Source organism: Squalius cephalus (assembly GCF_949319135.1).
Source record: "Squalius cephalus genome assembly, chromosome: 1".
NCBI classification, from domain to species: domain Eukaryota; kingdom Metazoa; phylum Chordata; class Actinopteri; order Cypriniformes; family Leuciscidae; genus Squalius; species Squalius cephalus.
Window position 1 is genome coordinate 57,339,841 of NC_137122.1, and position 26,834 is coordinate 57,366,674.

Here is a 26,834-nt window from a genome sequence, read left to right on the forward strand (position 1 = left end):
ATCACTGAACTCATTGAGAGCAGAAGTTCTGAGTTAAGTTTACCTTATGGATTATAGCAGCACTGTCCTTGTAGAGCATGCATTTTCAATGAAATCCAAATGATCAAATCAATAAATAAAAAAAAAAACTTCTTAAAAAGTACTTTATGTAGGCACACACAGATATCAAGAATTAGCGTACGAATCTCAACAATGGTGACAAACAGATCAACTCTGATCATAAGCTCATTATTTATTCATGCAGCAATGCATGATGGGAGCCATGAATGAGTTTTGATTGGTGGCACCCAGAATGCACTGCAACATGCTTTATAATTGTCACCATTTTTGAGATTCACAGGCTGATTCTTGATGTCTGTATTTAAAAGAAAAATGATTTTATGGATGTGAGCAACTTATAAGAAGTTATTTGGGTTACATTGTAAAAGTTAAAAATATTATGCTTGTCAAGGATACTGCTGCTATAATCAATAAAAGTAAATTTAACTCAGAAATTAAGCTCTATAGGAGTTCAGTGATTCAGGTAAAATGACTGTGAAATAATGATCATTTTAAAACACAACCAACACCATCAGATCACTTTTTCTCTATGTCCATTTGACTGTTATAACTGAATTACAGCAGCCAAACAAAATCTAAACTAAATGATTTAAGGGTCAAGAGCCCAACACCTATCACCATAACGGTAACATACCAATTACGGTTTTCTCCTTCAGTGATTCTGCTTGTTAATATCAGGTGTCTTCAATAATGATCAATCATCACTCAATTAATCACTTAATTATCTCATTAACTTTAACACTGCTTCAGTGTTAGTTATAACACTCTGAGTATGGACTCATATAAACACTGAGAGAGTTAATTTAACACTGAGGATTTTGCTGTGCATGTATGAAGTATTACAGGCATTTGCCCATAGGTATGTGTGGTCTACAATGAACAGAGAAAACAAAATACAATGTAAGTTTGCTAGTATAAACAGTATTACTGATAGCATAAAGAATAGTCACTATACAAAACAGAAGTAATAGTAAATCAGGTTATCATTACTCTGGTAAAGTGTATTCAATTATTTAGAATCTAAATATATAGCATAAATGATTTGCTTACATATCTGAAATATACTGCAGAACATAAACCACTGAACAGTATCAAACTAGTTTCAATGTGACTTCACATTAATTTAGATAGTATGCAATTCATACAGAAATATAATTATTCAAATTACTAGTACATTGCGCAGATGACAGTAACTGAATATACAGAATATTAAAGTTCAAACAGCATAAAATGTAAAACAGATAACTTACTTCTTAATCAATCACTCACGGGAACAACAAACATGCAAAAGTCCGCTTTGTGTAAGAAAGCAAGTCAGTCTCTCCACTTATGTATATAGACTGCCCTCTGTTACTAGTTCAGACATGCCCCGACTTGTCCATGCCGTGCAAGCACCAACAAAGTAACTGATATAAAGATACCTCCAGGGGGCATTGTTGGGCTTTCGTACAATCTCACTCTTTTAACACTTTACAACACTTTTAAATTAATGATAAAAAAGCCATTTTTAAACTTCCTTTCTAAAAACACTTTTGACTTTTATCTGCTTTATACAAGGTAAATTGTTCCAGGCTATAGCACTAGTATAAAGAAATTCATCAAACTCTTAAATCTACAAGGATAGATGTCAGTGCTACTTCTTCTTATGGAATGACTATGCACTTTATTCACATGTGCATACTATGTCAGATACCTTGACACACTTTTCTTTATTATTTTAAACGGCAACACCAATTTAAGAAATGTTACCCTATTTTCAACTTTTAAAAAACCAAGCTCTCTAAAATGTTCGTCGTTTAGATGCAACTGTGGATGTGCTGTCAGTATTACCCTGTATAGCTTGGAAAATAACCATATTATGACAGATATTCTAAAAATTGTAAGAAAGAAATAAAAAAAACATGTTGACATGTGGCATTGCTATGGCCTGCTCGTGGCCCAGATCTGGCAAACAGGAGCGGTCCGCCCAAGTGCCATCATTCCACGCTGCATGTGGGCCAGATCATCTTTCCACATGTGCCAGATGTGGGCCGGATCCGGGATGTCACAATGTTGCTATCTGGGAATCACTTTTGCATTTACATTTGATTTGAATACTTGCTTTCTACCAATCATCATGTCTTTTATAATCAGTGCTAATTTATATTTTATCAATTTAGCATCAAGACAGAGTTTGGAACAAAGGAGTCTCCAAATGTGCTGTTGCGCTCTTCCGGCTTTACAGTCTCAACTGACATTTTATCTATGACCACAGCCTGTAAGATGAATCTCTACAGGTTTCCCTTCGACACCCAAATCTGCAGTATAACACTTCAGTCTACAGTGTATTCAGGTACATCTGACAAACAAACACAAGATAACATGCACATATATGTTTATATGTTTATATAGTGTTTATATAATCCACTCTCAGAGTGTTATAAGTAACACTGAAGCAGTGTTAAAGTTAATGAGATAATTGAGTGATTAATTGAGTGATTATTTAGCATTATTGAAGGCATTATTGATGTTAACAAGCAGAATCACTGAAGGAGAAAAATTGACCCTTAGTTTTTTACTTTAAATTTAGTTTGGCTGCTGTAACTGAGTTATAACTGCCAGATGGTGTTGGTTATGTTTTAACATCATTTTTTGATCTGAATCACTGAACTCATCTAGAGCCTGTTCTCTGAGTTAAATTTATTTAGTGATCATAGCAGCACTGTCCTTGTACAGTATAATTACTTTAGCATTTTCAACATAATTCAAAGAATGTCTCAAATCATTTTGATAACATTAATACAAATCTTTCATTCATGCACACACAGAGATCATGAATTAGCATATGAATCTCAGCAATGGTGATAAACAGCATATTCAGATAAACAGATCAACTCTGAACATCAGAAAACAAGCAACTAAAAAGTCACATAAAAACAGCAGAAATGAAATAAAATAGTAAAAATAAAGGAAATTAACAAGAAAATTAACCTCATTATTTATTCACGCAGCAATGCATGATGGAAGCCATGAGTTTTGATTGGTGGTACCCAGAATGCACTGCAACATGCTTTATAATTGTCACCATTGTTGAGATTCACAGGCTGATTCTTGATGTCTGTGATATATCCAATGAAATAAACTTAACTCAGATATTAGGCTTTTAAATGAGTTCAGCTTATTCAAGGTAAAGGGATGATTTGGAGTAAAATCAGCCAAGGGTCCTTAGCACCATGACCTTGAAACAAACCCCCCATCCCCATGCTACTGCTACCACTACTGTCTCATGCTTCTGCTAACCCGCACATCGAGGTCACTTCTGTAATTTGGGAAAAGCGCGTAAATGTCCTAGCAGAAAGCGATGCATAAGGATGTAGTGTAAATTTGTGATTTTCTCATTTAGTGATTCTGTTTGTTAACATCAGGTGTCTTCAATAATGCTCAATCATCACTCAATTAATAACTTAATTATCTCATTAACTTTAACACTGCTTCAGTGTTACTTATAACACTCTGAGTGTGTGGATTATACGAACACTGAGCTGGATTTTGCTGCGTGGTTTTTTCTTCGAAACTATTTGACTTATATTAAAATATAAAATAATAAAATATTTATGTCTGTTTTCACAGATCAGGAGATTAAAATTGATACCTTGTCTAAAGCACAGTTGGATAAAAATCATATTATTAACAAGTCGAAAGAGATCTTTCAGAGCCAGGGAGAGTGGGATCTCATCAATATAACTACCAGAAATCATATCACCGATGATGATCTTGAACGGCGTAAAATGGATCAGCTGATCTATAAGGTAGGCTACAGTGCACTGGATATGGAATGTAAACCAATATTGAATATATAAATACAATTATTTTATAAAACAATTTGTTTTGAAAAAAGTTTGTGAAAAATATGTGTAATAAATTTAATTATTATATTTTTAAACCTTAAAAAGGCAGGGGTATCAAATATCTTCTAAATTAACCATTTGTTTGTTTTTTGTTTGTTTTCAATTATACACTAAAGTGTGAAATCATACTATAATATATTATAGTATACATTATTTTTATCTGTAATATAATGTTCATAGTCAACATGTAAATTCTATGTGTTGCTCAAGAGAGTATATTCTTTAATAATATGGTTCTCACGCCAGAGGTTGAACAGATGTTGCATGGAAGCTGTGAATGTGAAGGGAGATGTGTGTATGTATATCAGAATTAATTTATTTACTTACTTATATTTATTTACCCTGAATAATTTTTCAGTATTCAGTTAAATTTGTTTGGAATAAAGCATTCATATTGATAAAAAAAAAAAGATTCTAAGGATATTCACTTTTCACAGTGGCAGAGAAGCGCAAAACAAATCACAATGAAAACAATGCGGTGCCAGGCATGGCGCAAGTGTCTTTTGCTAGTTTCAGCCCGGCGCAGTTATTATTTTCACGTCCTGCGCCACATTGTTTAAATAGCAAATGCATTTGCGCCCATGGGCGTGCCGGTCTGAAAAAGGGGTGTATTCAGGCGCACTCACGGAAAGATCCGTTTCCTCGTTAAAAAAGCATTCGGTTTTTCCACCGTCAAATTCCGTCATGTAAATAGCGAATCCGCCAATGGCGCGACCGCAACTGACTTTTAAAGGGAATGGGAGATGAGACTGATTGGTTTATTTTACGTTACACTGAAAACACACGCATTACTCATTAAGAGAATAGGGACAACCCTTTTAGACCATGCGCCGGGATTGCCTACCATTTTTCCCGTCGTTAAACTAGCAAGTGGATTCGGACACACCCTAAGTGCACTTGCGCTGTGCGCTTTAGACAATGCATTTAGATCCTTAAAAAAGTGCCCTACACTCTCAGAAATAGGGGTACAGCAGGAGTCCATTTCTGTCCCCCAAGGTACATATATGTACACTGTTAGACCTTACCGGGTTTTTTTACAGTAAAATACTGGCAACACTGTTGCCAGTAATTTACTGTTAATTGTACAGTTCTTTACTGTAGTCTACAGTATGTTACTGTAAAAATGCACTAAAACTCGAGTTAACTAATTTCACTTGCAGAAACCGACTGTCTTAAACTAACTAACTGTCATTTAAAAGTATTAACTAAAATTTATAATGCATTAATAAAGTGAGCAAAGCATTACTGTGAACTTATTTCATTTGAAACCACAAAAAAATTTTGGTAAATAAAGAGATTTCCACTTGACCAGCAACTACACAGTCACCGTCTGTTAAATAAAGCAACATGCAGCATATCATCAATGATTGTAGATCTTCTCCTGGACTGAAGCACAGGCTCTACTCTTCAGCACAATGGTGACCCAAAAAACAAGATTTTACAGTAAAATACTGGCAACAGTGTTGCCAGTATAAACCTGTTTTATAACTTACAGTTTATTACTGTTAAAATACATTTTGTGGGTGTGTCTTTTTATCTTACACTGTTAACCCTTTCAACCCCACAGGGAAATCCACACTACAAAGAGTAAAAAGTAAATTTGACACAGTGTTGCAGTGAGATAATTAAGTGAATATGTAAGTGATTGTTGAGCATTAGTGATGAACACCTGCTGTTAGAACAGAAAATAGAGAAACTACAACTGACTTCAAGCCATTACACATTATTACACTTAGTATTAACCAGTATGACTTTATTTCTGTCATACATCTACAGAAGTTGTTGTTGAGATGTTTAATTGAAAATGTTTGGTTTGAAGTTACCATTATAGAGATCAGTGTTTGCTTTAGTTGGGATGCTGATGCTAAAACATTAATGTTTCTTTTGCTGCTTGAGCTGTTTTTGTGCAAGTCACACTTGTGCACACACACAGTTTATGGATGATTGCGGTTATGTTGATTATGGCGATAAAATCATCATATTGCCTATTCATTCACTAAGGAACTCATTCAGAGTTTAATCCTCAATCAAAAGTGTTACATTATCACCACTGTGAAACCACAGCAATAAATGACAATGACTTATTTTTTTAACACATCATGCATAAACCAAAAAATAAATAAAAAAATAACAGAGCTATGCTGTTTTTTAGAAACACAGAGATATCACAATTTAGCACATGAATCTCAACAATGGTGGCAATATTTTTTTATTATTCATGCAGCAGTGAATGCTGGGAGTTTTATATTATCCTGGAACCCAGCATGCATTGCGACATGAAACTTTTGATTGTCACCATTGTTGAGATTCATGTGCTGATTGTTGATGTCTGTGTGTGTCTGAGTCAAGCAGGAGTTAAAAATGTTTTAATGCACTATATGATTATGATATTCTTCAGAAGACCTGATTACAGAAATGTTGATTTCATGTTGTAGATTCACAGATAAATATGCTAAATATGAAACATCCATTAATTCAAGGAATGTGTACAGGAAAGATCTGAAAATCAGACATGTCCAGGATGATTGTCAAATCATCACAAAAAGTCAAAAACAATTAATCATCTTCCTCTTGACTTTTTCTTGCCATAACAAATGTGTTTTATAAACTCACAGTTACAGCAGCCAGAGAGAGATGAATGGTAAGCAATCAAGGGACAAGAGACCAACTAAAGCAAATACTGATCTCCATCATGGTGACAACAAACTTTATTATTAACTCAATGTCAACAACTTTTGTACATGTATGAAAGAAATAATCGTAAACTGGTTTGTAAACTGGTTTCACACTCAGTGTTGCTGGAAGTCAGTTGTAGTTTTTGTGTTTCTCTTTTTTCTGTTCTTGATTCTCTCTCCTTCAGTGATTCTGCTTATCAGGTGTTCATCAGTGTCTCAATTCACTCACTTCTTTTCATTCAAGTGGACTATATTAGTGAACTAATGTAGGGAATAGTGTATGAGGGTATAGGGTGTGACTGGGAAAACAGCCTCTGATTGTCGACTTTGAGCACTGTTAATTCACAGTATATTCCTGTAGGCTAGTTTTATTTTCTACGGTATATTACTGTTTTAATGGAAAATGGTATGATATTGTCAGAATTTGGCCTTTTTTTACAGCAAGGGTTAACAGTGTACCTTTTTGAGGGTCAAAAAGGTACATATATGTCCCCAAGCATTAAAAGGTACAAATATATACCGTTTCTTTTAAAGGTTAAGGTACAATATCAAAAGACAGCCTCTGCTAAGTAATTTTATTTTATTTTTTGTAAAAAAAAACACTTTTTTTTTTAAAAGGTTTTAATGATACCTTAATCATTTAAGGTAGATTTTAACTTATCACTATATTAGAGTAGCCTTGAAATAAAGGAAATAAAAGTTTTGTAAGTCAATTTACTGATATTAAATCATTATAACACAGCAAAAACTCCAGTGTTAAATGAACTTTCCTGGGAGTTTATTTGGCTCCAGACTCAAGAGTGTTAAAGTGTTAAAATATGAGTGTTAAATTAACAATCAAGAGTGCTAAAGTTAATGAGCTAATTAAGTGATTCATTGAGTGATGATTGAGCAATATTGAAGACACCTGATGTTAACAAGCAGAATCACTGAAGGAGAAAATATATTTTTTTAAGACACCGTTATGGAGATAAGTGTTTGCTTGAGTTGGGTCTTTTGACCCTTAAACTGTTAACATTAGCTTTTGTTTGGCTGTTGTATTTGAGTTATAATGGCTAGATGAACAAAGAGATAAGTTGATCAGGTGGTGTTGGTTATGTTTTGACTTAATCATAATTTGACCTGAATCACTGAACTCATTTAAAGTCTAATCTCTGACTTAAATGTATATTGTTGATTACAGCATCACTGTGATTCCACAGCATAAGATCCAGAATTTTTTAAATAATCTAAAGAATTTCTTAAAAGTTGATCTGATAAAACAAATATTTATTTTAGGCACACACAGACATCAAGAATCAGTGTATGAATCTCAACAATGGTGACAAACAGAATATTCAATTAGGGAAAGGAAATTAGTAAGACAATTCAGATCATAATTTATTCATACCGCAATGCATGATGGGAGCCATGAATGAGTTTTGATTGGTGGCACCCAGGATGCACTGCAACATGCTTTATTATTGTCACCATTGTTGAGATTCACAGGCTGATTATTGATGTCAGTGTTTCTTCATAAGTAATTTTCAATGTCTTTTGATCAAAACAACTTTTAAGAATTTTTGGATTATATTGAAAATGCTGAAAATCTTTTGCTGTAGAATCACAGTGATGCTGTAATCAACAATATACATTTAAGCCTGAGATTAGATTCTAAATGAGCTCAGTGATTCAGGTCAAATTATGATTATGTCAAAACATAACCAACACCACCTGAACAACTTTTCTCTTTGTTCATCTGGCAGTTATAACTCAGATACAACAGCCAAACAAATTCTAAAATTAATGATTTAAGAGTCAAGAGCCCAACTAAAGCAAACACTTATCTCCATAACGGTGTCTTAAAAAAAATCAATTTTCTCCTTCCGTGATTCTGCTTGTTAACATCAGGTGTCTTCAATAATGGTCAATCATCACTCAATGAATCACTTAATTAGATCATTAACTTTAACACTCTTGAGTCTGGAGTCATATAAACACCCAGGAGAGTTCAATTAACACTGCAGTTTTTGCTGTTGGACCTCAAGATACATATATGTAACTTTTTGAGGATCAAAAAGCATTAAAAGTTACATATATGTACCGTTTCTTTTAAAGGTTAAGGTACAATATTGTACCCTTGAGGGTACAGCCCCAGTGACAAGCCATTGTACCCCTAAAGGTACAATTATGTTCTTTATTTTCTGAGAGTGTATGTAGAGCCAGCCCTGATTGGCTGCTTGAATCTCAATTTAAATGAATGTCCAGTTCCGGGTCTTTCTTTCTTTGGCCATCGGTGGTGAAGAAGTCATAGCACGGTTACTCATGGTTCTTACAGGGCTTTCAACCGAGGAGGTCCTTCAGAAAATATCAGAAGTAGGCATAGAAGTAACCGACGTCGAGATGAAAGGACATGAAATGGACTTTCAGGCAAATGACATTTACTCGGATGATAATAATTTATATGTCACAGTTAGACATTGAGTTTAAAATGAAATGTTGGAAAATGTGAAAATGAAAAGGATTTAATAAATTCTGATTTTAATGCAGCGTGTGTGTAATATATATATATATATATATATATATATATATCATTGTTGTCAACGATTGTACCCTGTCAAAGCTAATTTTGTGCCATTTTTGGAGGGTCCATTTTTGTATTGTTAAATAAACGTACAAAATTGTCACCACAGGTACAAGATTGGTCTCTTAAGGTACAAATCACAATGGTACAAATATGTACCCTTGAGGGTACAGCCCCAGTGACAAGCCATTGTACCCCTAAAGGTACAATTATGTTCTTTATTTTCTGAGAGTGTATATATTCCTGTGTCTTTATATAATTATCTAACACTTAACTAAAACTGCCAGCAGTTCATTCAGAAACAAAGCAAGTGTCTGAAATCACCCCCATACCCTTAAATAGGACATTTTTGGGGGAGACAGACATTTGTAGTGGTGTCCGAAACCATAGTGGACATTACCGAGTGCACTCATTCAATCCCACATTGCTCCACAATAACGAGTGTACAACTGATGTATGCTTAACGGTTAGAGAATACCCATAATGCAATGTGAGAGTCATCCGCTAAATGAACTCACTTTCCGAATAAACTCACTCGTTTTCATTCTTTCCCTCAATTGGACTATATTAGAGGAGTAATGTGGGAATAAGGGTATAGGGCACATCCTCTGTCTTTATGAATGGGTCACTGAATCATTGACTCACACGATACATTCAAACACGCGGATTCATTCAGTAATGATACGCCGCTAGAAAATAAATGTTGCTTTTGTTAATCCATTAACATGTGCTTAAAAAAAGACACTATGACCTCTCCTCTGTGACCGCTGTGCAGAGTTAACCTCCACAGTGTGGAAAACAAGTATTCTCCTTCAGCACCACCCACAGATTTTGAGTTTGACAATGTAAAATAAAAGATAAAATGGTTTACTTTACAATAAGGTTTCATTAGTTAAAAAATGTAGTTAACATGAGAAAAAAATCAACAATACTTCTACAGCATTTATTTATGTTGGATAATGTTAATTTTAACATTTACTAATACATTATTAAAATCAAAGGTTGTATTTGTTAACATATTTCATGCTCTGTGATCTAACATGAACAAACAACGAACAGCTGTATTTTTATTAACTAACCAGAGGTAATGTATTATTCCACCCAGGAACTCAGCCAGCTGATTTCACTAATTAGTTCTATCTTCTGGCTGAAAAACTGTGCTAATTAGCAAATCCAAAATACTGAGGAGGACTTTTACTTTCTGAACCTGGACTTTACACCTCTGTAACTAACATGAACAAATATGAATAAATACAGTAATACATCTACTGCTCATTGTTAGTTATGTTAGTTAATACAATAATTAATGTTAACAAATGATAACATTGTAGGTTTAACGTAAAATAAAAAATGTAACCAAACTAGTGGTGGGCCGTTATCGGCGTTAACGCAGCGAGACTCTTATCTGGCGATAAAAAAAATATTGCCGTTAATCTATTCTCAAAGTTGGGTTGGGATCTGGGTCTATACTACGCAAGCTATGATGACTTTCACCTTTCTTCCTTGATATTTTAGCGCGGATGTATACCTAGCCGAATTCGGTTCGGTGTTCGGTACGCATTTTCAAACCGAACGGTTTGTTGGGACATTTTTCCTGCAGACCAAAATTTCGTTATTTCAAATGTAGGCGGGTCGCGCGTGGCAAGCGCGCTCATAATGTAAGAGACTCTGGCGCAACTCTTGTCCAACGTCAAATGGCAAACGTAATGTAAGCGGAACGAAACTGAGCTACTTGTTATTGTGTGGTTGACGGACCGTTTATCAGTTTGGACCAAAGCAGCGTGAGCCGATCTTGATCAAGCGACACTGTTACAGCGCTAAGAGATCCAGTAGAGAAAGCATTTGAATTCGCTACTTAAGTAATAACATTGCAGCAAGATTTAACAATACAAAAATGGACCCTCCAAAAATGGTACAAAATTGGCTTTGACAGGGTACAATCGTTGACAACAATGATATATATATATTTATATATATATATATATATATATATTACACACACGCTGAATTAAAATCAGAATTTATTAAACCCTTTTCATTTTCACATTTTCCAACATTTCATTTTAAACTCAATGTCTAACTGTGACATATAAATCATTTGCCTGAAAGTCCATTTCATGTCCTTTCATCTCGACGTCGGTTACTTCTATGCCTGCTTCTGATATTTTCTGAAGGACCTCCTCGGTTGAAAGTCCTGTAAGAACCATGAGTAACCGTGCTATGACTTCTTCACCACCGATGGCCAAAGAAAGAAAGACCCGGAACTGGACGTTCTTTTAAATTGAGATTTAAGCAGCCAATCAGGGCTGGCTCTACAGTACACTCTCAGAAAATAAAGTACATAATTGTACCTTTAGGGGTACAATGGCTTGTCACTGGGGCTGTACCCTCAAGGGTACAATATTGTACCTTATGACAGTGGTTCCCAATCCTGGTCCTGGGGACCCACAGCTCTGCACAGTTTGTATGTCTCCCTGATTTAACACACCTGATTCAGATCATCATCTCGTTAGGAAAGAGCTCTATGAACTGAACTGGGTGTGTCAGATAAAGGAGACATACAAAATGTGCAGAGCTGTGGGTCCCCAGGACCAGGATTGGGAACCACTGCCTTATGAGACCAGTCTTGTACCTGTGGTGACAATTTTGTACCTTTATTTAACAATACAAAAATGGACCCTTCAAAAATGATACAAAATTGGCTTTGACAGGGTACAATCGTTGACAACAATGATATATATATATATATATATATATATATATATTTATATTACACACACTCTGAATTAAAATCAGAATTTATTAAATCCTTTTCATTTTCACATTTTCCAACATTTCATTTTAAACTCAATGTCTAACTGTGACATATAAATTATTATCATCCGAATAAATGTCATTTGCCTGAAAGTCCATTTCATGTCCTTTCATCTCGACGTCGGTTACTTCTATGCCTGCTTCTGATATTTTCTGAAGGACCTCCTCGGTTGAAAGCCCTGTAAGAACCATGAGTAACCATGCTATGACTTCTTCTCCACCGATGGCCAAAAGAAAGAAAGACCCGGAACTGGACGTTCTTTTAAATTGAGATTCAAGCAGCCAATCAGGGCTGGCTCTACATACACTCTCAGAAAATAAAGAACATAATTGTACCTTTAGGGTAGGGCTGGGCGATATATATCGTGAGATTGTTATGCGCATCTCGTCAGTAAAGCCTGTTCCTTGATTAGTAGTAAATCGCCTTCACCTGCTTTCAGATGAAGCGGCATTTAGGGCTGAGGAGATAATTAAGTGATTAATTTAGTGATGATTGAGCATTATTGAAGACACCTGATGTTAACAAGCAGAATCACTGAAGAAGAAAATCACAAATTGTAAGTTACCATTAAGGTGATGGGTGTTTGCTTTAGTTGGGCTCTATCTAGACCATTACATGTTTACTTTAATATTTATTGTTGTTTGTCTGCTGTTATTGATTTATAACAGTTAAATTAACAAAGTAAAATGTTATTTTATAGTGTTGGTTATGTTTTGACATAATCATGCTGTGATCTGAAAAAGGGAACTTATTGAGATAGTTTGGTTTAACTTGTTAGCAGTAGTTTAGTGATTCTTCAGCCTATGATTATCAGTACTTTACTTATAATTCAAAATATTTAATAAACATTGTTCTGATCAAAAGATCAATTCAGATAAATTCATTTAAAACACAGACATCAATAATCAGCCTGTGAATCTCAACAATGGTGACAATAATAAAGCATGTTGCAGTGGCTGCCACCAATCACAACTCATTAATGGCTCCCATCATGCATTGCGGTTTGAATTAATTATGATCTGAATTGTCTATGTAATTTACTTTTCCTAATTGAATATTCTGCTCGTCACTATTGTTGAGATGCAGATGTCGAGATCTGTGTGTGCCTAAAAGAATGATTTTTTTTATTTATTTTTAAACAACTTTTAAGAAATCCTTTATATTATATCAAAAATTCTGGGCATTTATGCAGATTCACTAACCAACAATATAAACTGAAGTTAGAAAGAAGGACTTTAATGAGTTCAGTGATCAAGTTCAAATGATGATTGTCATAACATAACCAACACCATCAGATCACTTTTTTTCTTTGTTCAACTGGTGATTATAATTCAGAAACAACAGACAAACAAAATCTAAAGTTAATATTATATGGGTCAAGAGTCCAACTAAAGCAACCATTGATCGTCATAGCGGTAACTTACAATTTGTGATTTTCTCCTTCAGTGATTCTGCTTGTTAACATCAGGTGTCTTCAATAATGTTCAATCATCACTAAATTAATCACTTAATTATATCATTAACCCTCTGGGGTCTGAGCTGTTTTCTGGGCCCTGGAGGTGTTCTGACATGCTCTGACATTTGTGGTTATTTCTGTTACTTGTGACATTTTCATGACTAAAGTCTAATTACACTGTATTCAGCACAAACTCTGCTACAATAATATATCAGCAGCATGTATGTAAAAGTTTGTAGTTTTGAGATAATGACATTTATGCGTGGTTTGTGAAAATACAAAAATAAATTCTCACTGAAATCCATACTGGTCCATAAAGGTCATGAAACCCATACTGATTATTTCTTCACAAGACTTTTGAAAATTGTATGACGTAGCCTAGAATATTTGCTCTAAAACTATGTGAGAATCACCCTGACTGCTCATTCAGAGAAGACAATATATTGATTTAAAAATTTTACGACGTTTTTTGTGTTAGAAAGCAATATGCGAAGGGGCGGATCATCTCATTAATATGAAAGCTTTCCACACCTGAGAAAGACAAAGAACCTCCCTAATGGCCCTATTAGGAGCTTATCAGGGCCCATCATTCTGACCACCCTTGCACAAAGAATGAGGAGATTTAAAAAAGAATGGCTTTTAAAATTGTTTGGATTTATTTACAACACAACATAATCCAAAGATACACAACAAAAAAGCACTTATTGAAGAAAGAGACCTTTGTGCCATTCCTAAAAACATTGTACATACCTTTCATTTTCTAAGGTGTTTGATTTTCACTTTACCATGTTCATGTACAGAGACATGTACTGTGAATGTTGAAGTCAGCAGGACTCAGTGGCATCTGGGCCCTGAAAAAAAAAAGAAAAAAAAGTGAACATACTGATATCAAGAGAAAGGCCTGCACGATTTTGGGAATACATTTTAGATTTTTCTTGTTAAAATTGCTTTTTAAAATTCACAGAATACACACACTCACACAAATGTTTCCAACAATATATTATATAATGAACACCAGTTTTGTTGTGCCTTGTAGGTATAGGCTATGCGCAGTGCTGCATAAAATAATAACAATATAGCAGCCTATATATATTTTCAAAAAGATTTCAGTAACAACTAAGCTAGAGAAAAATATATTGATTATCATGTTACTTCAAATGTTTCCATTCGTTATGATGATATGAAATGAGATAATAGTAAAAACATGAAGCCGTTTGGAGCGTTTTGCTTTTCCAAAATATGATACATTCAAACGCGATCGCGATCAAAAATATGATACATTCAAACGCGATCGCGATCAAAATTATGATACATTCAAACACGATCGCGCTCAAATATAAAACATTATGGTTAGGCCTACCATATACATATCTACGTTTGAGCAGATATCCACAAACACAGTAACAGTAAACACGGGTCTAAATATTATAATATTCACCATATATCTAGCAACAGTTCAACTGCAATGTGAAATTTATGCAACAATAGCAAACTAATATGTAATAATTTCTTACCTTATCTTTCTTGTCTTCAAATATTGTTCTTCTTCTTCTGATGTAAATCCAATCTAAGCTCAGGCACGTCTTTCAACCTCGACGAAAAGTGAAGTGAAGTGTTTTGTTGTTGAGGTAATGAGGGCGATCGCGTTCCATGTGGAGATTTGCATGTGAATATCTTTTGCGCGAGTGGGCGTGGTAAATTAAAAAATAATTAGGAAGCGTTTGAGAAGCTGGACATCTTGTTGGTTTTATACAAATTACTTAAACAGAGAATATTTGTTTTCGTTTTGAATCCGATCATTTAAAAGTACACACTTAAATGTTTATAAAGGTGTATGGCTCATAAATGTGTGACAAGTATTCGCTGAGTTTTGTTTCAGTTTATAGACGTGCTCAAGAAAAAAAAGTTCACCGCGACGGAGAGGCAGAACGCACACCCTGTTTATTTTCTTTATTTTACAAAAGCACAATGTTTTGATTTGATTGGAAGTGGACACATACAAAAGTAGAAATACCACAGATTCTTTTTTTATTTTTATTTTTTCTGTATGACCATAAATGACGGAGAAATTTAAGTTTATAGTGCTACAATGTGGAGAAAATCCAGCAAAACGCGCCGGCGCGTTTGCCGACCTCAGAGGGTTAACTTCAACACTCTTGAGTGTGGACTCATACACTCCCAGGAGTGTTAATTTAACACTGGAGTTTTTGCTGTGTACAAAGAGCCGTAGTTAACTGACAAGCTGAGCCATATCGCATTAATTATCGCTGGCGATACGTCCGCGATATTAATGCGATATGGCTCAGCTTGTCAGTTAACTACGGCTCTTTGTAGTAAATGCCGCTTCATCTGAAAGCAGGTGATGGCGATTTACTACTAATCAAGGAACCGGCTTTACTGACGAGATGCGCATAACAATATCGCGATATATATCGCCCAGCCCTACTTTAGGGGTACAATGGCTTGTCACTGGGGCTGTACTAGGGCTGGGTGATATATATCGTGAGATTGTTATGCGCATCTCGTCAGTAAAGCCGGTTCCTTGATTAGTAGTAAATCCCCATCACCTGCTTTCAGATGGAGCGGCATTTACTACAAAGAGCCGTAGTTAACTGACAAGCTGAGCCATATCGCATTAATATCGCAGACGTATCGCCAGCGATAATTAATGCGATATGGCTCAGCTTGTCAGTTAACTACGGCTCTTTGTACACAGCAAAAACTCCAGTGTTAAATTAACACTCCTGGGAGTGTATAAGTCCACTCTCAAGAGTGTTAAAGTTAATGAGATAATTAAGTGATTAATTTAGTGATGATTGACTATTATTGAAGACACCTGATGTTAACAAGCAGAATCACTGAAGGAGAAAATCACAAATTGTAAGTTACCGTTATGACGATCAATGGTTGCTTTAGTTGGGCTCTAGACCCATATATTATTAACTTTAGATTTTGTCTGTCTGTTGTTTCTGAATTATAATCACCAGTTGAACAAAGAAAAAAAGTGATCTGATGGTGTTGGTTATGTTATGACAATCATCATTTGAACTTGATCACTGAACTCATTAAAATCCTTCTTTCTGACTTCAATTTATATTGTTGGTTAGTGAATCTGCATAAATGCCCAGAATTTTTGATATAATATAAAGGATTTCTTAAAAGTTGTTTAAAAAAAAAATCATTCTTTTAGGCACACACAGATGTCAAGATTCAGTCTATGCATCTCAACAATGGTGAGGAGCAGAATATTCAATTGACCCTTCGCTAAGCCCCGCCCTCCTTAGTTACTGTTGCTACGCCTGTCAAGCTTTTGCGCCTGGCACGTCTATTACAGTATGTATGCATGCATGATGCACTGGTTTCAGACATTTCTAAGGAGATAATTAGTCATTTTTGGCGAACAGGTGAAAATATGAGAGAGCAAGACTGCAGTATGCATTCGAGGGCTATATCCGACATAATATGCAAACGATTAGAGAATAATTTCATCAAAATTTAAGCTAAAGCCTATAACGTTAGGTCCCAGCGCAAGCAGCAGCGCCTTTATACACTGACCATTCAAATGGGAAATACACAAATTGAGCCAGCAGGGTAAGTGAAATGTGAAAATATTCTAATATTTATTAATCAAACAACTTATCCATATGTATTGTGGAATAAACACAAGACATTAGCCTGACCACTTTGCAATGATAACGATCTCCCGCTTATATTTGTAGTGCGCCAGGCTAACGTTACTGCTCACACGTCGTGGGTCATATAAGTGACTACTGTTATGAACTGATTAAGTTTGCATACCAACCTTTTCCTTGGAGATCTCCGGCAAGCCCCGTTATGTTACCTCCCTGCTTTTACTAACTAACGTTACCTTTTACTTTTACTAGAACTAACACCGGGAGAGTCGCGATCGGATTGTTAGTTTGGCCGTCGATTAACAAAATGCTTAAATATACTTTTAAGTAACGTTAAGTTATGTCAGTGAGCCTCCGTCTTGCCTTTAATCACACTGCTTGATCCACGAGCTGGACAATAACTTTATTCTAGAGCTGCTATAAAGCCAAAACACTTTACTTTTAATTTCCTATTATCAATGTAAAGCTGCTTTGGAACAATCTACATTGTTAAAAGCGCTATATAAATGAAGATGACACCTGGCATTTCTCCCCTTGGGTTTTAGGTTTCGGGAAGGGAACAAAATCCACCACCCCGTCCAAACTTTTAGGATACCGGGTATCAGATTTGCACAATCCATACGCACAACGCTTCGGCATGTTTCCCTCGCTCGAAAGCTTGCCAGACCTCCCGCGCCTAGTTACGGTTGCTAAGCCACGATTGGCCTGTGGCGGTTTTCGGGCGTGGCTTAGCGAAGGGTCAATTAGGAAAAGTAAATTACATAGACAATTCAGATCATAATTTATTCATACCGCAATGCATGATGGGAGCCATGATTGAGTTTTGATTGGTGGCAGCCACTGCAACATGCTTTATTATTGTCACCATTGTTGAGATTCACAGGCTGATTATTGATGTCTGTGTTTTAAATGAATTTATTTGAATGTGTTTTGATCAGAACAATGTTTATTAAATATTTTGAATTATAAATAAAATACTGATAATCATAGGCTGAAGAATCACTTAAGTACTGCTAACAAGTTAAACCAAACTATCTCAATAAGTTTCCTCTTTCAGATCACAGCATGATTATGTCAAAACATAACCAACACTATAAAATAACATTTTACTTTGTTCTTTTAACTGTTATAAATCAATAACAGCAGACAAACAACAGTAAATATTAAAGTAAACATATAATGGTCTAGAGCCCAACTAAAGCAAACACCCATCACCATAATGGTAACTTACAATTTGTGATTTTCTTCTTCAGTGATTCTGCTTGTTAACATCAGGTGTCTTCAATAATGCTCAATCATCACTAAATTAATCACTTAATTATCTCCTCAGCCCTAAATGCCGCTCCATCTGAAAGCAGGTGATGGTGATTTACTACTAATCAAGGAACCGGCTTTACTGACGAGATGCGCATAACAATCTCACGATATATATCGCCCAGCCCTAGGCTGTACCCTCAAGGGTACAATATTGTACCTTAACCTTTAAAAGAAACGGTACATATATGTAACTTTTAATGCTTTTTGATCCTCAAAAAGTTACATATATGTACCTTGAGGTCCAACAGCAAAAACTCCAGTGTTAATTGAACTCTCCTGGGTGTTTATATGACTCCAGACTCAAGAGCGTTAAAGTTAATGATCTAATTAAGTGATTCATTGAGTGATGATTGACCATTATTGAAGACACCTGATGGTAACAAGCAGAATCACGGAAGGAGAAAATTGAATTTTTTAAGACACCGTTATGGAGATAAGTGTTTGCTTTAGTTGGGCTCTTGACCCTTAAATCATTAACTTTAGAATTTGTTTGGCTGTTGTATCTGAGTTATAACTGCCAGATGAACAAAGAGAAAAGTTGATCATGTGGTGTTGGTTATGTTTGGACATAGTCATAATTTAACCTGAATCACTGAACTCATTTAGAATCTAATCTCAGGCTTAAATGTATATTGTTGATTACAGCATCACTGTGATTCTACCGCAAAAGATTTTCAGCATTTTCAATATAATCCAAAAATTCTTAAAAGTTGTTCTGATCAAAAGACATTGAAAATTATTTTACGAAGAAACACTGACATCAATAATCAGCCTGTGAATCTCAACAATGGTGACAATAATAAAGCATGTTGCAGTGCATCCTGGGTGACACCAATCAAAACTCATTCATGGCTCCCATCATGCATTGCGGTATGAATAAATTATGATCTGAATTGTCTTACTAATTTCCTTTCCCTAATTGAATATTTTGTTTGTCACCATAGTTGAGATTCATACACTGATTCTTGATGTCTGTGTGTGCCTAAAAGAAATATTTGTTTTGTCAGATCAACTTTTAAGAAATCCTTTAGATTATTTCAAAAATTCTGGATCTTATGCTGTGGAATCACAGTGATGCTGTAATCAACAATATACATTTAAGTCAGAGATTAGACTTTAAATGAGTTCAGTGATTCAAGTCAAATTATGATTAAGTCAAAACATAACCTACACCACCTGATCAACTTATCTCTTTGTTCATCTAGCCATTATAACTCAGATACAACAGCCAAACAAAACCTAATGTTAACAATTTAAGGGTCAATAGACCCAACTCAAGCAAACACTGATCACCATAACGGTGTCTTAAAAATATATATTTTCTCCTTCAGTGATTATGCTTGTTAACATCAGGTGTCTTCAATATTGCTCAATCATCACTTAATGAATCACTTAATTAGCTCATTAACTTTAGCACTCTTGATTGTTAATTTAACACTCATTTTTTTAATACTTTAACACTCTTGAGTCTGGAGCCAAATAAACTCCCAGGAAAGTTAATTTAACACTGGAGTTTTTGCTGTGTTATAATGATTTAATATCAGTAAATTGACTTACAAAACTTTTATTTCCTTTATTTCAAGGCTACTCTAATATAGTGATAAGTTAAAATCTACCTTAAATGATTAAGGTATCATTAAAACCTTTAAAAAAAAAACTTTTTTTTTTTTTACAAAAAATAAAATAACTTAGCAGAGGCTGTCTTTTGATATTGTACCTTAACCTTTAAAAGAAACGGTATATATTTGTACCTTTTAATGCTTGGGGACATATATGTACCTTGGGGGACAGAAATGGACTCCTGCTGTACCCCTATTTCCGAGAGTGTTACACTAACTGCAACCATGGAAGTTTGGCACGAATAGTAGGCTATAATGCTTTCAAGTAACATTACGTTGGTTTTATTTTGACATTATGAATAAAATTGCTCAAAGTAAAAAAAAAAAAAAAAAAATCATACTTTATGATGTTAGTTTAAATAAAAAAAAAAATAAAAAACTCTGGCATTTCTTTCTTTTTGCTGTATCGAACCGAACATGGATTTATGTGAACCGTTACACCCCTAGAAGCTTCCCAATGAAAACCTCGACAAGACTAAGGTTGTTTGCACCTTGTGCAATGCGGAATTAGTTTACTGTAGGAGTTCTTCCAGTCTCAAGTACCACCTAAACGCAAAGCATCCCTTAGCTAATTCAGAAGATGCATGTTCATGAATTGGCATACAAGTTCTTTTAAATGTCACTTTGTATTTAAGAAACACGTGCCCTTCAGTCATTATTTGGGTAGCACACATATTCTGAATGCCTTCGGCAGAATTCAAATGAGACATTTTAATCTAGATTAATCTAGATTAATTCCAAAATTACTGTGAGATTAATCTAGATTAACATTTTTTATCTATGCCCACCACTAAACCAAACACAGATCTTTATCGCCATTAAAATTGAAAGGAAATTAATATGGGATAGGCATTGTGACCAAATTCATATACTGTATCACCAAATACGTTTTATTTCACATATATCACATTATATGAAGCTCTTTAATTAAATTCTTACAACAATTATGATTAGAAATTTATCTTATTCAATTATTACTTGTAAGAGACCCAACTGGGTTTTCTTTTAAACTGGTACATGGCGCACCCCTATTTAATTCATGTTTTTAATTTATATTTCTCTTATTAAGTCCATTATGATGCTAATGCTAATGTCTCTCTCTCTCTCTCTCTCTCTCTCTCTCTCTCTCTCTCTCTCTCTCTCTCTCTCTCTCTCTCTCTCTCTCTCTCTCTCTCTCTCTCTCTCTCTCTCCCCCCATTGCAGATCACCATAAAAAGGCGACCTCTACTGTATGTCATCAACATTATAATACCAGTATTTTTCTTCCTTGTGCTGGATTTGATCTCCTTCTTCGTTGACTCAAGTGCAGCAGAAAAGCTGAGCTTTAAAGTGACTTTACTGCTGTCTGTTTCTGTGATGCTGCTGATTCTTAACAACACACTGCCTTCTACAGGGACAGACATCCCTCTGATTGGTGAGTCTAAAATTGACCTGATTATTTAATATTACTTAATTTTTAAGAATACAATTCAGTATTTGAATCTCAAATGAAGTCACGACAATCAAACAAAAACGATTTAAACTTAAAAACAGTAAACAGTATTCCCTTAAAATTAAGTATAGTTGAGAATTTAAGGGTTTAGGGCAGAACAGTTGCAAATCCTCCTCAAATCAAATTAAAGTTGATGCCTCCTGTCCACTGCCACTGCTACATGCTTTATTATTGTCACCATTGTTGAGATTCACAGGCTGATTATTGATGTCTGTGTTTCTAAATAAATTCATTTGAAAATATTCTGATCAGATCAATGTTTAATAAAAGTCCTGTTTTTCGTGTGTTTTTGAAGCTTTGATTGTGTTTACAGTGTGCAATATAACATGTGTTCATGTTTCGCGTGTAAAAAAACAATATTTTTCACACAATTGACTTATCTGTATACCGCTGTATTCACTGTCCTAAGAACGGGCTGATGACTTCCTTGTTCTATGAAGTTCCTCCTTCAGAAATACGTAACGAGCTCTGATTGTGCCAGCGGTTCCTGTGTTGTGATTAGACAGCAGCTTAGCGCACGTTGCCCAGTAAAGGTCACACCTCTTACCATAACATGGAGATGCATGCGCTCAGTGTTATTGTAAACATGTCTTTAATATTACCCTATCAATTTGAGCCGAAATCGACGACATGGCGACAAACACACTCTACAAACGCAACTCTTCCTCTTTTCAGTGAGAGCGCAACAAGACCACGCCCCCTTTTTTTGTGTATTCCTGTGGGCGGAGGTTAGTCAAAAAACTGTTCTAGTGACGTCATTAAAGAAGGAAGTAGAGGGATGTAGTCCAAACCAGCCGTTCGATGTAGGCGACTTCTGTTAAATAAAATATCTCGCTTGGCATTGAACTTTGAGCTTTATAATTTTACAGATATTATTTATACTCTAACAACAACATTACACACTAACTCAAGTTTGAAACATGGGATCACGAAGAACGGGACCTTTAAATATTTTGGATTATATGAAAAATACTGAAAATCATATGCTGTAGAATCACAGAGCTGTTGTAATTAACAAGTTAAACCAAACTATTTCAATAAGTTTCGTTTTTCGGATCACAACATGATTATGTCTAAACATAACCAACACCATCAAATCACATTGTTTCTTTGTTCATCTGACTGTTATAAATCAATAACAGCAGACAAGCAAAATTAAAGTAAACATATAAGGGTCAATAGCCCAACTAAAGCCAACACTGATCACCATAACGATGATTTACAATTTGTGATTTTCTCCTTCAGTGATTCTGCTTGTTAACATCAGGTGTCTTCAATAATGCTCAATCATCACTCAATTAATCACTTAATTATCTCATTAACTTTAACACTATTGAGTGTTAATTTAACACTCATATTTTAACACTTTACACTCTTGAGTGTGGACTCATATACACTCCTAGGAGTGTTAATTTAACACTGGAGTTTTTGCTGTGTGGTTTTTATTTATTTTAAAGCTTAAGCTTGAGTAAGCAAATTGTACTTTTTATGTAATTTATGTAATAAATAGAACCTGTTAGTTATACACCGATTCAGACATCTCCTGAGTTCACTGTTGGAAAGATCAGTTGTTTTAACCATTCATTAAAATTAATCTGTTCAAAGGAGTCATTAGTTCGCGAATTGGACGTGTCATGCACGTTGTGTGATTATTCCAGCAGTTAGGACGTGGACATCCAAGATTTGTGTCCACACAGAAAACATTTCATCACTGGATAGTTTTTTTCGTTTAATTAAAGTGTTGTTTTATGTCAGCTGAATGTCCGGAACGCTTTTCAGAGAAGATAAGGCAACTTATTTAGCACAATTCACACCCAGCGGTAATTCAGGAAAAAAAAAAAAATCTCAGAATGCTCCACATGAAAATTTGGTCTTCCGACCTTTTACCACCGTGTCGATTTATTTTGATTAATTTTTGTGAGGGAGAGAGAGCAAGACAGTGCTTAGTTTGGAGACGGTGAAGTCTTATTTACACTTTCGCCTACACTTTCTTCTGGTTTAGTAAAATAAAGCTTTAGATCGCCTCTCCCTCTCCATGATTACCTCCTCTGTTCAAATCACTTTGACATCATGACGCACAGATGTGTAGGACGCCGTGCTATGATGCCCGATAAAGGACAAAAGGGAAAGTTGTGAGTTCACGGCCTATGGCTGGGACTCGGAGCAGGAGCATCGATAAGAGGAATCGTTAACGTCGAGGACATACAATATCATTTGTTCATAAAACTTAGAACCGGTTCTCGAGTGGAACCGGTTTTCAATCCCCATCCCTAGTAGGGAACGAGTATTGCGTAGCTAATACGCAGTGGGGAAACTCCTTTCCTCGAGAAATATTGAAGCCTATAATAAAAATACAGTGCAGCTGCACGGCGAACACAGCAGAGCATCTAGCTCGCCCATTGGCTGTGCTGTGGCAACTGCACACCCTATGGCGAAGTGTCTCTGACGCATGGCCCAATCAGGTGACTTCGCGCCCAGCGCGTCAGAGCCCGCCAGAATGGGCGAGGCCTATGTCTATAATAGGCTATGTCTATAGGCTCCGATTTCGGCAAATATCAGGTTTGAAGCGACTGAAGCGACAAAACCTTGACAGTTTACAATAGTGTGGCAGGCTATGTAATACTCATTCCCTACTCTCAGGGAACTGAGGTTACGTTAGTAATCAAGTACGTTCCCTTTCGAGGACGATCACTTAGTATTGTGTAGTCAATACACAGTGGGGACGTAATGTAACATAACGCACAATTACAAACTGGCTACATACAACTGGAGCCTAGATAAGCACCCTGAGGCTCACAGAAACAAGCCGTAATAAAAGCCCAACATAAGTGACAGTAACCGGACCTGAGTCGGGTTTCATGAATAAGGGGCTGAAGCATAAGAGCCAAACTCACTTCCAACATAAGTCCCAGAACAATTATGCTTATGGACAGTAAAAGATAGACTGATAAGACTGGACACGATCAGGTCTAATTATCCTTCGCCCTTCGCCATAATGGTGACCAAACATTTTCAAGAAATCGTCAACATCTAAACCTCTGTTAATTCTCAGTACGAACTTCTGTAGACGTCTGACAGAAATAAAGTCAGTCTTGTTAGTAATAAGTGAAGCTGGTAATGCTGTTTGTGGAGTTGTTTAATCCTCCTCTGCTGAGATCTTGAGAGATTTAATGTCTTCTTGTCTTCAGTTGGCTCAACCTCCTGGCTCTTTTGAGAAAATGAATGATGAGGTTGTTTATTCCCAGTGATTGGCCAGCCACAGGAGCATGGTAGGCTGCTATGGCTGCCACATATACGTTGAGCGTGGATGGAGAGCGACCCGCATCCAACAGCTCTTGCAGGTAGGAGAGTACTAGTAGTACCTCGCATGAGGGTCAAAAAGGTACATATATGTCCCCAAGCATTAAAAGGTACAAATATATACCGTTTCTTTTAAAGGTTAAGGTACAATATCAAAAGACAGCTTCTGCTAAGTTATTTTATTTTATTTTTTGTAAAAAAAAAGTTTTTTTTTAAAGGTTTTAATGATACCTTAATCATTTAAGGTAGATTTTAACTTATCACTATATTAGAGTAGCCTTGAAATAAAGGAAATACAAGTTTTGTAAGTCAATTTACTGATATTAAATCATTATAAAACAGCAAAAACTCCAGTGTTAAATGAACTTTCCTGGGTGTTTATTTGGCTCCAGACTCAAGAGTGTTAAAGTGTTACAATATGAGTGTTAAATTAACAATCAAGAGTGCTAAAGTTAATGAGCTAATTAAGTAACTCATTGAGTGATGATTGAGCAATATTGAAGACACCTGATGTTAACAAGCAGAATCACTGAAGGAGAAAATATATATTTAAGACACCATTATGGTGATCAGTGTTTGCTTGAGTTGGGTCTTTTGACCCTTAAACTGTTAACATTAGGTATTGTTTGGCTGTTGTATCTGAGTTATAATGGCTAGATGAACAAAGAGATAAGTTGATCAGGTGGTGTTGGTTATGTTTTGACTTAATCACAATTTGACCTGAATCACTGAACTCATTTAAAGTCTAATCTCTGACTTAAATGTATATTGTTGATTATAGCATCACTGTGATTCTACAGCATAAGATCCAGAATTTTTGAAATAATTGTAACACAAAGAAGATGGCCAGATTACCAGCTCTCTCTATATATATATTTAAATTACTGAAAGTACCAACAAACGGACTCTGTCCTTCTTGAACTGTCTACAAACAACAGATGGCATCTATCAGCTCAAGTAACTCATTGATGGCTGTCTATAGACACCTCTTTTATGAGTTTACACGGGAAGCCACGAGCGCAAGGCGCCACAATGTCTGAGATTACGCAGATCCCCTAGGGATAGACACTGATTTATACGTCAGAAAACAACAAGACTTTGTCCGGCCAGATGTGCTGGCTAATGATCTCATCAAACCAAACACACACACACATAGGCAAGAGAGCAAAAGTTCAGCGGCAGCATGAACTCTCAGTCCTGGTCACACACACACGCACACACACACTCGTGGACTTTCAACCAGAAACCCACCACAAGATGCAACTGAAGCACATTTCCATATATGGACTTCCACATAGTAAAATTTCATTTTACCATTCATTACAAATTTATAATAGAGGTGTGACTTGCTAGAGTAAAATCGGTAATTCTGAAGGTTCATTGAAAGAAAATCACTCAATAGTGTCTTGTAATACGACCTCGACCTGGTCATAAACCTTTATGGTCCCAAAGCTGCAGCTCATCCAGTTCCTTGACAAACCAACATTCCAACACATTTACTTTTCATGGAACTCTTCAGAGAAAACTCTTCAAATGTTTGATACATATTCCTTTATTTCCCAGGTGCCTTCACTTGCCATAACGGAAACGCTGACAATTTTATTGTGTGTTTAATCAAACTTTATGTGTGTGTAATTATGCATATAGATGTAACATCATGTTTCCCCGACCTTTATCTGTCATAATTAGTATCTGTCTGACCGTCCTGTTTTAATTCAACCCGTCACACATAGTAAATTACAGTAAGATGTATTGTTCCATGTGTACAATCTTAAGAAGAAATATGAATTCTTTCTCTCATAAGACATATGGTGAAAGTAGGCGTTTTCTTCTTCACACAAAGAGAATTTTCCCGCTTCAGAAAAGACAATCTGATTCGCTGTCGTTCCAAGAGAAGGCGTAAACAGATGTTTGTTAAAAGGCAGAAACCCCCTCATCACACTCTCTTCCTTCTTCGCTCACCTCTCTTCTCTCTTCGACCGCTCTGACCTCCTCCTCTCCTCCCCGGCAGCGCTTCT

General features: G+C 35.7%; 2 protein-coding genes across 2 annotated transcripts in view; one reads left to right on the top strand and one right to left on the bottom strand.

The window, feature by feature from the left end:
- The window catches only part of LOC307171758 (5-hydroxytryptamine receptor 3A-like), a gene marked incomplete at its 3' end in the record, with an annotated part of 430,256 nt that overhangs the window by 223,629 nt on the left and 179,793 nt on the right, over nucleotides 1-26,834 (bottom strand). The gene's annotated exons all lie outside the window — the stretch shown is intronic.
- Nucleotides 1-26,834, top strand: part of LOC307160361 (5-hydroxytryptamine receptor 3A-like) — a 106,207-nt gene that overhangs the window by 59,287 nt on the left and 20,086 nt on the right. The window contains exons 5-7 of the mRNA XM_079874425.1: nucleotides 2,220-2,392; nucleotides 3,670-3,848; nucleotides 21,228-21,438. Coding sequence (XP_079730551.1) covers nucleotides 2,220-2,392; nucleotides 3,670-3,848; nucleotides 21,228-21,438 — 563 coding nt within the window. The remainder of the gene's footprint in view (nucleotides 1-2,219; nucleotides 2,393-3,669; nucleotides 3,849-21,227; nucleotides 21,439-26,834) is intronic.